This window comes from Harpia harpyja, chromosome 7 (assembly GCF_026419915.1).
Source record: "Harpia harpyja isolate bHarHar1 chromosome 7, bHarHar1 primary haplotype, whole genome shotgun sequence".
NCBI classification, from domain to species: Eukaryota; Metazoa; Chordata; class Aves; order Accipitriformes; family Accipitridae; genus Harpia; species Harpia harpyja.
In genome coordinates this window covers 31,251,357-31,269,263 of record NC_068946.1, presented here as the reverse complement: position 1 = coordinate 31,269,263, position 17,907 = coordinate 31,251,357, and the positions used below count along the sequence as shown (strand labels likewise).

Here is a 17,907-nt window from a genome sequence, read left to right as displayed (position 1 = left end):
ATAAAAAAGTTCAAAAACTGGAGTGAGCTTGCCTTAGTAATTATAGGGGTATACAGAAACTGATATTTTGACATCCACTTACCAAATGGAGGCTTCATAACAACAACTGATGAAACCTCCAGTGCTTCACTAATGCCATATGTATTCTGAGCAGAAACACGGAAATAATAGCCTGCATTTTCAGTTAGGTTAACAATTCTACAGGTCGTGCCTGAAATGCTTGAAGATACAAGTTGCCATTCTGCTCCTTCCTTAGCTTCACGTTTCTCTATGATGTAATTGGTTATCATAGCACCTCCATCGTCCTCTGGTGGTTTCCAGCTTATCACCACAGAATTCTTCAGTATAGACTCTATAACAATTGGTCCTACTGGTTTCTCTGGCTTATCTGTAAAAGAAGCAGCATGATATTTTTAGTTCTTTCGCCAGCAAGTATTTGAGAAAATATTCCACAAAAATAGTGAAAATAAAATTAATTACCTTGTATTTCCACATTAAGTACAGTGTCAACTGTTCCAAATGTGTTACTGAGTTGCACTTTGTACTTTCCAGCATGAGTCTTGTGCTGGACATTCTTAATAGCAAGATGAGTATAATGCTCTGTGTTCTCAATAGTAACTGTTTCTGATCCTCTCAAAGGTTTGTTGCCATAGAACCAAGTTATTGCTGGTACTGGTCGGCCAATATACACAATGTGAAGGCGGAGGGTGCCACCTGCACCTGCATAGTACTTCTCTTTCAATGGGAAGCCAGGGTGGAACTGAGGAGGAGCCTGCAGTAATAGCTTGCCACTAGTTTCAATTTCTCCGACATCATTGGTAGCCATACAAGTGTAGAGACCTTCATCCTCCTGTTCATCTGTTATTACTGTCAGCGTATGATTGCGTCCATCAGATGACATTTTGTATTTTCGGCTTTGCACCAGTTCTTTGCCGAAGCGGTACCATTTAATATCAGGCAAAGGTCTCCCAACAATCTGGCATGTCAGCTGAGCTGCTTCACCCAGTTTAGTTGTAACATCCTGCATTTCTTTTTTTATGGCAGGTGCTTCTCCGGCTACGACAAAGAAGATTAAAAAATAGTGAAGATTACTATGAAATTTTCCTCTATTACTATATTACTGGAAATTAATTTTCATTTATACTTGTGCCTCTTATACTTGAAAGACTGTGCTTTAGGACAGTCGTGTTGGCAAATAACATGTAAAACAAATAGGCAGCATGTTAAGTGCAGCACTGTGGTTTATGACACAGCAAATCACAACATCATCACAGCAAATATGATAATATATGTTTGCTTACATGTTAATTTAGTTTTCACTGCCATAGCAGTCCTCCGAGGTCTGCTGAGGCCGGTCTGATTTTCTGCAAAAACACGGAACTCGTATTCTGTAGCCTCTAGTAAACCTCCTACTGTAAACTGCCTGTCCTTGATGCGTTCTTTATTGCATTTTTTCCAGGTGCTTTCTCCAGACTGGCGATATTCAACCCAATAGCCAAGGATCTCTTTGCCACCATCGCTTTCAGGTCGTTCCCATTCTAATGTAATGCTGTCCTTAAATATAGATGTGATCTCAATTTCTCCAGGTTGGCTTGGTTTGTCTGAAAATTAAAATAGACACAGAAAATAAATTCCTCTCTAAATATCACTAAGTTGCTCTTCAGAAGATCTGTTAATGCAAACATTTTCTTACCAAATGGATCCTTGCATACAACTGGTTCAGAAGCAGCACTTGCTTCACTTTCACCAATGTCATTTTGAGCAATGATACGGAATTGATATTCAGCATCTGGAACAAGTCCTGTGACTGTATACATTGTAGTGGTAATCTGTGTCTTATTATGCCGGACCCATTTTTCTGTAGATGTCTCTTTACGTTCAATGTAGTAGCCAGTTACACGAGAACCACCATCATCTTTAGGTCTGGACCAGGACAGGTTGACAGAACTCTTTGTAACACCAAGCACTTCAGGTGGGTTGTTTGGAGGCTCTGGAGGATCTGTTAGTAATTATAATAACAAAATTAATAGAAATAATAGTGACATAGCATTAAAACATTTGCATATACTATTGCACTTTTAGAACCATAATGTAGTAATTAAAAATTATTTTTTAAAAAAATCTAAAAGAGGACTTACTTAGAGGTGTCTTTGGTACTGCTGGTTCTTCAGATTTGAGGGATTTACTAATACCGAAATGGTTTTCAGCAGAAACACGGAAGTGATATTCCACATTTTCTTTGAGCCCTTTCACCACTAGTGATGTCCCTTTCACTCTAGAGTCAACAGTGTACCAGGCAGTCTTCGGTACTTCTCGTCTCTCAACAATATAACCTAGGATATCTGCACCACCATCATCTGTAGGAGGTCTCCAGCTTACTCTGACAGAACGAGCTTGTATATCGTCATACTCAAGTGGCCCTTCTGGTGGATTTGGAATGCCAATCACTCTGACTTTAATATACACAGCTTTTTTGCCACACTTGTTTTCAAGTGCCAAATCATAGGTGCCTGAATCTTCTCTTTCTGCATCTTTGATCACAAGTTCCGTGTGAGTGTCAGAAGTCGCAATCATGGCCCTCTTGCTGATGTCGTGTCCTTCTTTTGTCCATTTGCATATTGGGATGGGCTTACCCTTAATGGGTATTGTAAGCCTGATAACTCCACCTTGTCTCACCATGAGACCTTCCTGGTATTTTTCATCAAGTTCATAGTCAGGATATTCTGTAAACAAAATTAACATGTCATGCTATGTCTGTTTTACAGGTTATATCATACCTGCTTTAGGGAAATACTTTTTTAGGACAACTTTCAATGAGAGTTAAGACTTGAAGTGTCTTACCAAGCATTTCTGTTATTTTGACTGTTCCTGGCACTTCAGCAGGTTCTCCTGGTCCGCCAGCATTACAGGCTAGCACACGGAATCTGTATTCTGCGCCCTGGGGGAGATGTGTCAAGGTGTATTCACGAATCTTGGTTGGCGTGGTATTGCATTTGGTCCATTCAAATTGATCAACCTTCTGCATCTCAATTAAGTAGCCAGTAACTTTAGAACCACCTTCATCTTCTGGTGGACTCCAAGCCAGGGAGACAGATGTTCTTGTAGTATCAGTGACTCTTGGATTCTGAGGTTTACCTGGAGGAGCTGGAAGAGAAGATGAATGGGGGGGTGGGATCTTTTTATGAATATTTAAAAAATGTAACAAATGCTAACTTGCAACATATGATCTGTATTAAGTCTATAGGATTTATACAGGAAAACTTACAATGAAAGATTTTCACTAATATTTTATTGGTTTTCTCCAGTCAGAATCTCACTTATGAATTCACCCAGATAACTTTCCAAATTAGAAAGAAGAGTAAATTTTACTAGTATCATTCCCTTCTGCCATAATGTGCTTAATCTATGTAGGAAAGTACTTACCAATTGGATCTCTAGCGACAGCAGACTTCGAAGGACGGCTGGGTTTCCCAGTGCCTCTGGCATTGATTGCTGTGACTCGGTGTTCATATTCTAATCCTTCAACCAACCCAGTGGAACGATAACGAGTCATAGTGACTGGAACTTTATTTACACGGATCCATCTATCTGCTCTAACTTCTTTGCGTTCCACAATATAACCAATAATCTGTGAGTCACCATCATCTTCTGGAGGATACCACGTTAATGTCATGCCATCTCGAGAGATATCAAACACTTCTGGAGTGCCAGGAGGACCAGGAATACCTGTAAAAACATAACAGAATTAGCAAAGAAAGCATCAAATGATTCTACACATTTAGTAATATGCAACATATTGTGAATGACAGTGTAATATCAATGTCCTGTGAAACTTTTTATCAGCAGATATCAAAGTACTTTGCAAACTAGGTCAGTGAAATACTACTGGTTTTGTAATGGGATCATGCAATTTTTCAAGGCTAATGGTAGACCTGAGCAGAAAAATTGAAGTTTACCATCCAGGTTCTGTACAGTGCATCTGTAATACCTATAGAGATTTATGCATGGCATTTTTCTCTGGAAGTATAACAAGACTACTGTGCATCATAATGTACCATTTTATTTGGCAAAAGGAAGTAGTAACATCTAGAAAAATCTTATCTATGTGTGGATATATAAGCCCATTTAAATATATATTTTAATTTTTAAAGGTAAAGGATAAGCAAAAATTCAGACTTACGTATTCTGCTCTTGCATTCTATAATTTCAGACTGCAGGTAAGATCCGATTCCAAAGCGGTTTGTAGCAGCCACACGGAACACGTATTCTGCACCTTCAACAAGTCTGGTGAACTTAAAAGTTGTCCTGGTTACTGACTCTGAAACTGGCAGCCATCCAGGACGGTGAGCATCGCGCTGTTCTACCACATAGCCACTAAGGGTAGCTCCACCATCCAGTTCAGGTGGCTCCCAGGAGATGGTTACATAATTTGAATCAATTTCGTCAATTCGGATAGGTCCAACAGGTGGTCCAGGTTTGTCTAGGAAAAAAAGAAAATTAAAAGAAAAAAAAAAAGTGGAGAAAAAGAATCATATTGCTGATGTAAAAAAGTTCAGATGGAGAAAGATCATGGGCAATTATTTTCATAAATCCTTACCAAGGATTATAACCTTTATTGTATCAGTAACTGTTCCAGTTGTGTTCTTCAGTTCAAGCGTATACTCTCCAGTGTCATGTATGGTGGTCTCACGCACAGTTAATTTAGCCATTTTGGCAACAGTCTCCATTTTGATGCGTTCTGATTCTTTTAGTTTAGAACCAGCAAAGAACCAAGATGCAACTGGAGGTGGTCGTCCTTCAATTGGAATAGCTAACTCAATGGGCTTGCCAGCAGGTACGTGAATTGTCTTCTGAGGTATTCCAGCAAAGTCAATTGTTGGTAGAACTAAGAAAAACAAATCATTGATATTTTAAATATACATTTTACAAATATCACATTCATTTGGTGTATGCTTCACCCTGTTATTTTTAACAGTAGATACCTACCTTTTTGGTCTTGTACTGTCACTGCTGTGACAATCTCTCGTGGTTCTGACATGCCCTTCTGATTCTGTGCTCTGACTCTGAACAAGTACTGTTCACCTTCATTGAGAGAGATAATTGTATGCTCATAGACGGTAGGCTTCAGTGTCACTACCTTCAACCATCTTTCTGTTCCAGCTTTGCTGGCCTCAATAACATAGCCAGTCAATCTGCTGCCACCATCATGTGGTGGTTTCTCCCATGCAAGAGTAACAGTTGATTTAGTGGTGTCAATCACTTCGAGTTTTTGTGGTACCATGGGGACATCAGATACTAGTACTGCATCAGATGTTTCACAAGCTTCACCAATGCCGTAAATATTTTCTGGTAGTACTCTGAAATAATACAAAGCTCCTTCTAGAAGTCCAGTAACTCTATAAAATGTCTTGCTGCATTTGATAGTGACGGTCTTGTAAGCTCTCATGGAAGCTTCACGTTTCTCAATTATATAATTGTTGACTGGGGCTCCACCATCAATGGTTGGAATATCCCAAGTAAGTGTCACAGAATCTTTTGATACTTCCTTAATTCTCACTGCAGCTGGTGGACCAGGTGTATCTAAACCAAAACAAAACAAAGATTTTTTTTTTCCTTTTGGATCCTTTCCTTTTACAGTCAATGACTGCTTCTGCATAAAAAAAAAAATGCTGGGATTTGATTTATAAACTAGCACAGCTTTAGAAACGATGTATTTTCCTTTGGTTTAGATTGTTTCCCTGACTTCCCAAACTTTCTCATGTTATTTAAACTGCAAACTTGCTTTGGAAATGAATGACTTTCTTATTCCTGAGCAACATGCACTATGAGTGATGTACTGCCCATATACAATTGTAGCAGTACTTACCATACACTTTTACAGAAATAGTTGCAGATTTTTTCCCTGATTGATTTTCAGCCTCAATGACGTATTTTCCAGCATCATACCGATTAACTTTATCCACAATAAGCAGAGTGTAGCTGTCTGTAGTATCAATAATAGCTCGACTTGCAAGGTCAACACCCTGCTTGCTCCATGTGATTACGGGAGGAGGTCTGCCAGATACAGAGACCATTAGGCGCAGGGAACCACCAGCTCTGACTGTAACTGTCTTCTTCAGAACATCAGCAAGCTCAAGCTCAGGTATTTCTGATGAAGGGTGTAAGAAACATGGAATTAATTAATGTTTTAATCAATTAATTAATAGTTCTAAAGGAAAATATAATTATTCCTTAAAATATAAAGTTTTCAAATTACCTATTCTTTCCACAGGTTCTATTTCTGCTGATGATTCACTAAATTCACTCATACCATTCACATTTGTAGCAGCAACTCTGAATTGGTATTTCTGTGCTGTTTTAAGACCAGTCACGGTGAACTCAGCATTCCTCAGAGTGGCAGTTGTATGTGGTCGATACCACTGTTCAGTACCTTCTTCTTTCATTTCAAGAACATAACCTAAGATGTCAGCACCACCATCATATGTGGGCTTTGACCATGCTAAACTGATACTGTGCTTAGTAGTATCCACAACTCTTGGAGCTGAAGGTGGTGCAGGAGTATCTTTGAAAAAGAAGAAAATCATTTCACATTGGTGCAGGAAACATTTTACAGTTAAAAAACTTTCTAAACAGCTAATGCCAGGAAATGTGAACCATAACTGCTTTTAAGTTTATTCTAATACTAGCTAGTTCAGTGATATCATATGTGGTTTTGGGTATCTTAGTCGAAGTGTGAGTGTGGGTTTATGGTCCATTATTATAAGTAAATATTAAAATATGTTTTAAATGTGTTAACTTACATGATGGTTCTTTACATAATATGTATTGTGAGGCTTCGCTAGGCTCACTGTTCCCAGCAGCATTCACTGCAGTGACACGGAACTGGTACTGGCTGCCTTCCATGAGACCAGTGACTTTCAGTCTGGTATCATAAACAGTGTAATCTCTGTTCACTCGTGTCCAGCGCAGACTTTTCCTTTCACGTTTGTCCACAAGATAGTCCTTAATCTCACTGCCACCATCTGATTCTGGTTTTGTCCACTGAATAATGACATGTTCCTTGCCAACACTCACTTCTTCAGGAGCACCAGGCTGTGTTGGGATAGCTGTTGTTTTTAGAAGGTGAAAAAAAAAAATATTATTTAACAAATTGTTTATCTATGAGAAATACTCCACAAATTCTGATGCAGAATGGAAGTAGTAACACTCACTGAAAGCATTCCTGGCAATCACAGGTTCTGTTTCAAGTGGAACACCTGGTCCATATTTGTTGACAGCTCTCACACGGAAGATGTATTCGTTATTTTTAATAAGTTTTGTTACCACGTATGATAAAGTCTGGCATTCAGCCTCAACAATAACCCAGTGAAGTCTGCTGGTTTCACGCCTTTCTACGATATAGTGAGTGATTTGTGCACCTCCATCTTCCTCAGGAATGTTCCATGCCAGAGTACATTTCTCTTCTGTTACTCTGCTAACTGTAATTTTGCCTGCACATGGACCTGGTGAATCTGGGTAGAGATGAAAATAAGTATTGTTAGCAGCTAAGGAAAAGCGTCTCACTTATTTAAAATAATGCGGGGTTTTTAGTATAATAAGTATGAATATTAATCATGGGATACATACCAAGCACTTTGACAAGAACAGAGATTTGTTTCATCCCACTGGCATTTTTAACTGTTAGAGTATATTTTCCACTATCACTTCTGTCACAGAACTTGATAATTGCAATGGCTCGTTTGCTGGTGTATTGCAGAGATATCTTTTCACATAGATCCAATTCCCTGTCACCTTTGGACCAGAAGACTTTTGGTTCTGGTTTCCCACCAATGGCCGCATCGAGAACAAGATCTGATCCAGCCCTAATGGTCACAACTTCTCCCTGCAGTCTGGCATCGAGTTCAGCCTTTGGTGGTGCTGTCATAAGGAAAAAGAGATTAAAACCAAATTACATGACAGTACTAAAAATGGAACATTATATTTTTAGTTGTTCCAAGTGAATATTTCTTACAGTATTCATCTTTGCAAATGACAGCACCAGTCGATTCAGATCCTTTGCTAATCACACCAGCAGCATTCTTTGCTAGTACACGGAATTCATATGCTTCATCTTCGCTAAGAGCTGTCACAGTAAAAAAATTTTCTGAGACAATGGTATAATTGCATTTCAGCCAGCGTCCATCGCCAGATTCGTTATATGGTTTGCGCTCTATAATATATCCGATAATTTTGCTTCCACCATCATAAAGAGGTGCTGACCAGCTAAGCGACACTGTAGATCTGGTGACATCTGTTACTTCTGGTCTTCCTGGTGGATCTGGAAGAATAAAACAGAAAAATGAGAAATGCAATTCTATTTTAGCTTAAATAACAGCATAACTCCAAAAGTAATACTTACCAACTGGATTTTGAGCCACTACTGGTCTCGAAGCTTCACTAGCTTTGCTAACACCTGCAGCATTTAGAGCATAGGTTCTGAATTGGTATTCTAGGCCTTCCACCAATCCTGTGACTTTGTAGTTGCATTCACAGCATGGCACTTTGTTTTCTTTCACCCAAAGGATGGTGTTGCGCTCCTTCTTTTCAACCCAATATCCAATGACTTTGCTGCCACCATCATGATAGGGTTCCTCCCAGCGAATGGCCATGGCAGTTGCAGACACCGAATAGACTTCTGGCCTTGAAGGCGGGCTTGGTGGGACTAAACACAAAAAAGATGGGGAGTAAAATGTTAGTTATTACAACTACCTCAGTCAGAGGAAAAGAACAAATTTTGAAGTATTTCACTTACCGAATGGATGCTCAGCAACTATTGTTTTTGATTCAAGGGGTTTGCTGACACCAAATCTGTTTTCTGAGCTTACTCGGAAACTGTACTCCTGGTATTTTGTGAGATGAGTGACTTTGATCTGTGTACGTTTCACACTGGAATTTACCAGCTGCCATGCTGTTGTGCCAGATTCACGTTTCTCTACAATGTAGTTCGTAATGTCACTGCCACCATCATCTTCAGGTTCTTTCCAGGTCAACACACAGGATTCAGCAGAGACAGATGATATTTCAATTGGGCCAGTGACAGGACCTGGCCTTCCTATGACTACCACTGTGACAGTAAATGTTTTCACACCAGCAGTGTTTTCTAGTGTGAGGTAGTATTTACCAGAGTCACCCCTCATACTGTCCTTTACAGTCAGTGTGGTTCTGTCTTTTGTTGTCTTGATGGTCACTCTCTCAGTTTCCTTCAGCCTCATCTCCTCAAGTTTCCATGTCACTTTTGGAGCTGGGCGCCCACTGATTGGTATATCAATAGTAAAGGTGCTTCCAGCCTTGCATGTTATGAGCTGTCTGCTTATTTCACTGAGATCTGCTGTTGGTTCAATCTGTGGCTCCTTAATAATAACAGAAGAGAAAGCTTCTCTTGGCTCACTGTAGCCAGCATCATTCTTTGCCTTGACCCGGAATTCATATTCAGTGTTCTCCACAAGGCCTTCAACAGTGAAAGTAAGTTGTTTGGTTTGTCCAGCTTCAATCCAGGATTCAGAACCTTTTTGTTTCATTTCAAGAAGGTATCCAGTAACACGGCTACCACCATCATGATCAGGTTTAAGCCAAGCTAAAACTACGGAAGATTTGGTTGTATCAACAATATCTAGTCTCTTAGGTGGAGCAGGTTCTTCCGTGGCTACAACTGGTTCTGTTAATTCACAGGGTTCACCTACACCATATTCATTTTCTGCTGACACTCGGTAGTAATATGCCACACCTTCTGCCAGATCAGTGACCTTAAAGATTTGTCGAATGCATTTTGAACTCACCACTTGCCAGCTACGACGGCTTGCTTCCCGTTTTTCCACAATGTAGTGATGGATACGTGAACCTCCATCCAGAACAGGAGCATCCCACATTAAAGTAATACATCCTCGAGTCACGTCTTTAAATGTAATAGGACCTGGTGGACCAGGTGTGTCCAAAACCTTGACAGTAAATGTAATAGACTTACTTCCACTGTTGTTTTCCACAGTAAAGACATACTTGCCAGCATCATTTCTATTGCATTCCTCCACAGTCAATGTGCTGAATGAATCGGTTGTTTGAATGTCAGCACGCAAGCTAAGATTAGCATCTGCTTTGGACCACACAGCAGTAGGAACAGGTCTTCCAGAGAAGGCAATAAATAGACGAATGCTTGCACCTGCTCTTACAATATGAGTCTGCTTGAAATTTGCATCGATATCAATTTCAGGTGCAGAAAGCCTGTCCACGGTTTGGATGGAAGCAGGAACTTCACAACTTTCTCCTTTGCCAGCACCATTGACAGCACTAACTCTGAATTTGTAGTGTTCTCCTGCCTCCAAATCAACAACGGTATATTTAGTAGCAAGAACAGTCTCTGCATTGACTTTCTGCCATGCTTCAAGATCAGCTTTGCACATCTCAATGATGTACCCAATTATTTCCATGCCTCCATCAAAAACTGGCTTGGTCCACTCTAAGCTTACACTAGTCTTTGATGTATCTGTCACCTTTACAACATTAGGAGCACTTGGTGGGCTGACTGGTTCTCTACATTTAATCAGCTTTGAAACGTCACTTGGAGGTCCAACTCCTGCAGCATTTTCAGCCATGACATGGAATTCATACTCATTGCCTTCAATAAGGCCAGTTACTCTGTATCTGTTCTCAGTAATGGGCCTCTTACTGGATACTTTAACCCAGCGCATGCTCTTCTTTTCTCTCCTTTCTAGAATATACTCATTTATCTCACTTCCACCATCTGATTTTGGTCTTGCCCATGTGAGTGTGATACTGTCTCCTGTAACATTGGTAGGCTCTGGAGTTCCTGGTGCGTCAGGGAGAGCTAAAAAAAGAAAAACATCATGAGAAAGACAAGATGGTAACTCCACAGTTATTTCTACAGAATGAGGTAGAAACTTACTGTAAGGTATTTGTGCGGTAACTGGATCAGACTCCAATGGTCTGCCAACTCCAAATTTGTTCACTGCAGAGACACGGAACTGGTATTCGTTGCCCTTAATTAATTTAAGTGCTGTGTAGGTGCAAGCTTCACATTTATCTTCAACTAATGCCCAAGCAATCCTGCTGGTTTCACGTTTTTCAATTATGTAGTGGGAAATAGAAGAGCAACCATCATTAGCTGGAGGCTCCCACCACAATGTGACTTTTTCACCAGTAATGTTTGTGAATCGTATTGGTCCACCAACTTTTCCTGGTGTGTCTGCAATTTTAAAGGTTCAGAATTGTAATTTGATGGCACTTAGAATAAAATGCTGTTTTAAAAGAGCATGCTGAAAGTGTTTGGTGCAGTACCTTGTACTCTGAAGGTAATGTCTTCTCGTTTAGTGCCTGATGCATTTTTGGCTTCTACTGTGTACACTCCACGATGATCCCGGGTAGCATCTCTAATGAAGATTGTACTATATCCAATAGCTGTAGTTATTTCTATATTCATTATTTTCTCAATCTCCTTACCATCCTTAAACCATGTCACTTTAGGTACTGGACGTCCTTTGATTAGAGCTTTAAGTCTAATGCTCTCTCCAGCTTTAACAGTAAGGCCTTCGAAGTGCTCAGGGCCAAATTCAATTGTTGGAGCAACTGAAAAAGGAAAATATAATTCAATTCCCATATAGCTAAGTATTTTTTCCTGATACTCTTTTTAATGTACTAATTATAAAAGATTGTTATACATAGAATTCTTCCACTTAGAAAATGGCATTCTCTAAAAAGCAGTTATTACATGAAGTATAAACTTATTTTTCATGTAAGCACACAGTGTATCATATTAACAATAGGTGAAAGACACTGTTAACGTATGCTGTCACAGTATGCCAAGCTACCTGAGGCATATTTTCCTTTCTAAATTATTCAGTGCATCAGAATGTTACAGTTTATGATTTCTTTCTAACTTTGCTACTGCTGCTTATCCAACACAAATGTAGACTTTCATGCCTTTCAGCAATTAATGGCATACGTCTGCAGATTTGGGTCTTTAATTTAGACCCTCCCACCTTGGAGTACAAACAGAAATGTTCTGAGTTGACTGGAAGGACCTCAGCCACATGTTCTTCCTCCCTTGGCCTCCCATTTCCCATCAGTACAGCCAGAAGTTCTAGCTGGCTTTGGTACCCAAATGCAAAGATATTAAGAAGTAATTCTTACTGTTTTCATCTCTGGTCATGATATAGCCTGAAGACTGTGAAGGCGGGCTGATTGTACCAACAGCGTTTCTTGCAAGCACTCTGAATTCATATCTGTCACCTGAACTGAGTCCTGTAACTGTATATTGGCATTCACTGACATCAGTAAAGTTACATCTGAGCCAACGGTCTTCACTTCCTTGCCGTTTCTCAATGCTGTAAGCCACAATCTTACTGCCTCCATCACGCAGTGGGGGGGTCCATTTAAGGGTGACTGTTTCCCTGGTGACATCAATGTAATCAGGAGTACCAGGTGGGTCTGAAAGGAAAAGAATTAAAATTTATTTTTATCACTGCCCACCATAGTCTACAAGACTAGAACTTTCTTGGATGAGTGATTGATATTCACTCACCCACTGGAGAGACTGCCAAAGTAAATTTGCTTGGCTCACTAGCTCGGCTTAGACCTGCAGTGTTTTCAGCGTATACTTGGAACTGGTAATCCAGGCCCTCAAGCAGTCCGGTAATCCTGTATTCTCTGCTAGATATTAATGCAACATTAACCTTCTGCCACAAAATACTGTTTCTTTCCTTCTTTTCAACGTGATATCCAATGATCTCTGAACCACCATCATAAACAGGAGCATCCCAAGATATGGTCATTCCATCAGCGGTTACGTTGTATACAAGAGGCTTGCCTGGGGCACCTGGTGGTCTAAATTGATGCTTTGCTACAACATCTGCTGAAACAAGAGGTGGGCTCACTCCGTATCTGTTTTCTGCACGAACTCTAAACTGATATTCAGTGTCTTTAACGAGGTTTGGTACTTTGAAAGTTGTTCTTGCAGCACTCGAACACACCAGCTTCCAGTTCATTTGTGAAGTTTCTCTCTTCTCAATACTGTAGCCGGTAATTTCTCCTCCCCCATCATCTTCAGGAGCTTCCCATGACAAAACTACACTATCTGCTTTGATTTCATCTAGTCTTAAGGGTCCTTTTGGCTTGGATGGAGGGCCGAGAGTGATGACAGTGATTGTGAATGTTTTTCTGCACACTGCATTGTCAAGAATTAAAGTATATTTGCCACCATGCTCCTTTTTCACATTCTTGATGCTTAAGCTTATCTTGTTTTCAGTTTTCTTGAAACGAAGATGTTCAGTTTCTTTAAGAGGGAGGTTGTCCTTGAGCCAGCTCATTGATGGCTTAGGTTTACCTTTATAGGGCAATTCAATGTGCAGGTTATGTCCAATTCTCACTGCAATTTGACCTCCAGGAATATCAGAAAGGTCAGCTTCAGGTGTTATTATATGTTCTTTCACTGTAATGGGTCCAATACTAACACTGTCACTCATGCCTTTTTCATTTTTAGCAAAGACTCTGAATTCCATGACAGAAAGCTCTTTAAGTTTTTCAACTTCAAATTCACAGCTCTTGCTTGTGCCTGCATATGTCCATTCTTTTTCTCCTTGCAGTTTCTTTTCAATAACATAGTCCGATATAATGCTACCACCATCATAGTCAGGTTTGCTCCACTGCAATTTAACAGAAGTCTTTGTAGAATCTTTCATGGCTAGGTCTTTTACAGGTCCAGGTATGTCTGCAGCTTTCACCGGTTCAGTTGTCTCACAAGGTTCACCCAGTCCAATTTCATTTTCAGCAAGAACACGGAAGAAGAATGCAGTCTTCTCTGACAGGTTAGTTAGCTTATAGGTGGTATGAGAACACTTTGTTGTTACAGTTGACCAGGCCCTCTTTGTAGCATCTCTTTTTTCAACAACATAATTTGTTATTTCAGAACCACCATTAATGAGAGGTGGCTCCCATACCAGTGTAACTGTGCCACGAGCAACATGCTTAAGCTGCAGCTTCTGGCAGGCAGATGGCGTGTCAAGTACTTTTATATTCACAAATGATGATTTTGCTTCTCCAACTCCATTTTCAATTGTAAGAATGTATTTTCCTGTATCATTGCGGGTAACTTGAGGAATAGTAAGTAGTGTAGATGATTCTGTGTTCTGGATGATATATCTTTCGTCAATCCCAAGATTCTTGTCACCCTTTCTCCAAGTGACTGTTGGAGGAGGTCTTCCTTTGAATGGAATCATTGTTTGCACATCTTCACCTGCTTTAGCAACAATAGAGGTCCGGAGAGCAACATCCAGATCGATCTCTGGTGCCACTGTGGAAATAAGTAAAAATTAATAATGCATACTTGGAATGTAAAATAAGAAATGCTCTGAAAAAAAAAACACAAAAAAATGATAAATCACTGAAAAGTACAGTACCAAGAATATCTTTAGCTTGAACGGGTTCCATCATTTCAATAGGCTCTCCTTGTCCAGCACAATTTATAGCAGACACGCGGAAATAATAATTAATACTTGGCTGAAGGTGGGATACAACATACTCAGTTGTTCTCACTTCTCCCTTAGTACTGACTACAGTCCATTCTTGCTCTTCACCTTCCCTTTTCTCCACCACGTAGTTGGTAATTGGACTTCCTCCATCATAAGCAGGTTTAATCCAGCCAAGGGTGACAGATGTCTTGGTTGTATCTACGACCTTCAGCTTTGTTGGTGAGCCTGGCTTATCTGTAAGTGATAGGAGAAAAAAAGTCAGCAGCCTTATTTACAATTAATCATAAAGAGGAATAAAATCTGCCCTCAGTTACATTGGTGCAATTCCATTCTAATTGCTCATTGCCCATTGTTTTCTAATTAATTAGAAATACTGCACATTGTATCTTACCAACAGGATCTGCAGCTTTGTAGAAGTCAGAAGCTTCAGAGAATGGACCTTGTCCAGCTGCATTGACAGCACAAACTCGGAAATGATATTCACTGTTTTCAGTCAGACCTGTTACTTTCTGTCTGGTGTCCCGAATGGTTTCTTTAGTAACCTTGAACCAACTGAGACTCTTCTTGTCACGCTTCTCAAGAAAATATCCTGATATTTCACTGCCTCCATCAACAGTGGGCCTATTCCAGACAACAGTCATAGAATTCTTGGTTATCATTGTGACTTCTGGTACACTAGGTGGTCCAGGTGTAACTGAGTAAAAAAAAAAATATATGTCAGTAGATCAGTACTACTTAAAAATAATACACAAGACAGTTCAGTTGCATAAGTTATTTTATATGTTTCTTACCAAATGAATTTTTGGCTATAACAGGTTCAGACTCCAGTGAATCACCAACTCCAAACTTGTTCACACCACGGACACGGAACACATATTCATTTCCTTTGATGAGTTTTGTTGTAGTTATGATACACCCCTCCAGTTTTTCAGAAATTAAAGACCATACAACCCGACTTGTCTCCCGCTTTTCAACAACATAGTGTGTTACAGGTGCACCACCATCATCTGCTGGTGGGTGCCATGTTATTGTAATCTTTTCAGCAGTGACCGTCTTAAACTGTATAGGTCCACTTGGGGGTCCTGGCTTGTCTGTGGAAGGCAGAAGAAAGAAGATGTTAAGTATTTATTACTGAGTTATTTTTTAATAGTATAATACAGTCTTATCTCAAGACATACCAAGTATCTGTACTCTAACATGGGCTGATGCTGAACCCATGGCATTCTTCAATTTTAATTCATAGGTGCCACTGTTGAGTCGGGTTGCATCCTTGATGAGTATAGAAGCAAATTCTGTTGTGTTTTCAATAGACATTAGTGCACTGGTTTGTACCTCGTTGCCATTTTTGAACCATTCAATTGTGGGTATAGGCTTGCCTGAGATGCCTAGTTTTAGCTTAACTGAAGTTCCTGCTTTATATTTCACCACTTCTGTGTATTCTGGTGGCACATCAATTTCAGGTGCACCTTAAGAAAAAATAAGAATAAGTTAAAAACATACTTATTTTAGACTTGTATTTAATAAAACCAAAAATAATAGTGCTTTATTTAAGCTAATAGTTACACACATTTTATAAGTACAGATCAAAGTAAAGATAGCATGTATAACTTACTTAAATCATAAACCTAGAACAAGTTAGAACTAATCCTACCAAGAAAAGGCAACCACATGTATAAATATAACCACTTTGGCCATGGGGCATGGCCAGACTTCTGTTGCTCATAGAATAAAGATACCATAAGACTAAAAATGCAGATACAGCCAAAGATGTTCATTACAATCACGTGCAAATAGCTCACAGTCATTCAAGCTTATTGACACAATCACTGTAAACTAGCCTTCCATATTTAAAAGACTATGATTCTACAAAACAGCACTGCCTTTAAGCTTCCTAGTACCACAAAATGGTACCGTTATATCATCGCAAAACACGTACCGTACGTATCAACACATGTGATAGGACCCACAACATCTGAGGGATTACTAATGGAACCAACAGCATTCTTAGCAAAGACCCGGAATTCATATCGGGAATTCTGTGTCAGACCAGTTACTGTGAACTGAGTCTCAATAACATTGGTGAAGCTAGCTTTTGTCCATCTGCCATCCGGAAGATCACGTCTTTCTACGATGTATCCAGTGATCTTGCTCCCACCATCAAATGCTGGCTTCTGCCATGACAGAGTGATAGCAGTCTTGGACATATCCGACACACGAAGGTTTCTTGGTGGTTCTGCAGTAGGAAACATAAGAGTATTGCTGATGAATAACAGCTGTTTTGAATATTGGCTTACTGTACAGGATGGAATATCATAGGGATAAAAAAAAAAAAAAAGCACTACTTAAATAGTTGGGCTTCTTTATTTTCTAGGGAATACATACCACAAGCATCGATTGCAAGGACTGGATCAGAAGGATGACTTGCTTTTCCGATGCCAGCTGCATTTTCTGCATAAACTCTAAATTCATAGATAAGGCCAGCACTGATGGTGGTGACTTTGAAGTGAGTTGTGCGAATGAGGGTCTTGTTAGCCTTCTGCCATAATATACTATTCCTGTCTTTCATTTCCAGGTGGTATCCAATGACTGCACTGCCACCGTTAGTGACTGGTTCATGCCATCCAACAGTAATACTCTCTCGGGTGACATTCGTGACCCATGGTGTGGAAGGAGGGCCAGGGGTAGCTGATGATATAAAAAAGAAGTGATTAATTGTTAACAAAATTGTATTTTCAACATCAGAGCATTAAAACGTCGACCTATGGTGTGAGAAGCATATTACTCACTGTAAGGAAGCTTGACAACCACACATTGTGAGTCTATGTGATCGCTGATGCCAAAACGGTTCTCAGCTTTGATGCGGAATTGGTATTCTTCTCCTGTTGTGAGCTTCATAACTTTGATAACAGTTCTAGCAACGGTTGCAGACACTTCAGACCAAGCAGCAGTACTTGTTTCTCTTTTCAGTACGATATAGTTGGTAACTTGACTTCCACCATCATAAGCTGGAGGCTGCCATCTGAGTGTTACACTCTCTTCAGTGATATCACTAAGGACAACAGGACCAACAGGAGGACCGGGTCTATCCAGCACAACAATATTAATAAATGATTTTGTGGTGCCACTTGAGTTGGCAGCAGTAATGTCATATCTGCCAGCATCAGCAGCCACACTTTCTTTAAGGTTAATGATGAGACTTTCTGCAGTGGTTTCTGTGTGAAATCTCATGGTAGGTTTCAGTGGAATGCCATCTCTAGACAATGTCACCTTTGGCATTGGTTTTCCAGAAATTGGAATTTCAACTTTCAGGTTTGATCCTGCTCGAATATATACAGTGTTATGAGGGAAGCCCTTCATGTCAATCTCGGGAGATTCTGAAAAAGAAAACATT

General features: G+C 39.9%; 2 protein-coding genes across 26 annotated transcripts in view; one reads left to right on the top strand and one right to left on the bottom strand.

The window, feature by feature from the left end:
* Positions 1 to 1,580, top strand: part of PLEKHA3 (pleckstrin homology domain containing A3) — a 29,550-nt gene extending 27,970 nt beyond the window's left edge. The window contains exon 10 of the transcript XR_008236114.1: positions 1,460 to 1,580. The gene's annotated coding sequence lies outside the window, so the exon portion shown is untranslated. The remainder of the gene's footprint in view (positions 1 to 1,459) is intronic.
* TTN (titin) overlaps positions 1 to 17,907 on the bottom strand; it is a 245,697-nt gene that overhangs the window by 9,535 nt on the left and 218,255 nt on the right. For all 25 annotated transcript variants that reach the window (XM_052793469.1, XM_052793487.1, XM_052793478.1 and 22 more), the window contains 29 exons: positions 17,303 to 17,890; positions 16,899 to 17,201; positions 16,453 to 16,749; positions 15,695 to 15,982; positions 15,308 to 15,607; positions 14,908 to 15,210; positions 14,445 to 14,750; positions 12,572 to 14,338; positions 12,181 to 12,477; positions 11,329 to 11,616; positions 10,937 to 11,236; positions 8,792 to 10,858; positions 8,399 to 8,701; positions 8,012 to 8,317; positions 7,627 to 7,917; positions 7,212 to 7,511; positions 6,801 to 7,106; positions 6,257 to 6,562; positions 5,867 to 6,148; positions 4,987 to 5,580; positions 4,598 to 4,885; positions 4,181 to 4,480; positions 3,424 to 3,726; positions 2,842 to 3,144; positions 2,139 to 2,723; positions 1,694 to 1,999; positions 1,302 to 1,601; positions 481 to 1,056; positions 83 to 388 (listed from right to left, as the gene is read on the bottom strand). In XM_052793469.1, the coding sequence (XP_052649429.1) occupies positions 83 to 388; positions 481 to 1,056; positions 1,302 to 1,601; positions 1,694 to 1,999; positions 2,139 to 2,723; positions 2,842 to 3,144; positions 3,424 to 3,726; positions 4,181 to 4,480; positions 4,598 to 4,885; positions 4,987 to 5,580; positions 5,867 to 6,148; positions 6,257 to 6,562; positions 6,801 to 7,106; positions 7,212 to 7,511; positions 7,627 to 7,917; positions 8,012 to 8,317; positions 8,399 to 8,701; positions 8,792 to 10,858; positions 10,937 to 11,236; positions 11,329 to 11,616; positions 12,181 to 12,477; positions 12,572 to 14,338; positions 14,445 to 14,750; positions 14,908 to 15,210; positions 15,308 to 15,607; positions 15,695 to 15,982; positions 16,453 to 16,749; positions 16,899 to 17,201; positions 17,303 to 17,890 (13,059 nt within the window). The remainder of the gene's footprint in view (positions 1 to 82; positions 389 to 480; positions 1,057 to 1,301; positions 1,602 to 1,693; positions 2,000 to 2,138; positions 2,724 to 2,841; positions 3,145 to 3,423; positions 3,727 to 4,180; positions 4,481 to 4,597; positions 4,886 to 4,986; positions 5,581 to 5,866; positions 6,149 to 6,256; positions 6,563 to 6,800; positions 7,107 to 7,211; positions 7,512 to 7,626; positions 7,918 to 8,011; positions 8,318 to 8,398; positions 8,702 to 8,791; positions 10,859 to 10,936; positions 11,237 to 11,328; positions 11,617 to 12,180; positions 12,478 to 12,571; positions 14,339 to 14,444; positions 14,751 to 14,907; positions 15,211 to 15,307; positions 15,608 to 15,694; positions 15,983 to 16,452; positions 16,750 to 16,898; positions 17,202 to 17,302; positions 17,891 to 17,907) is intronic.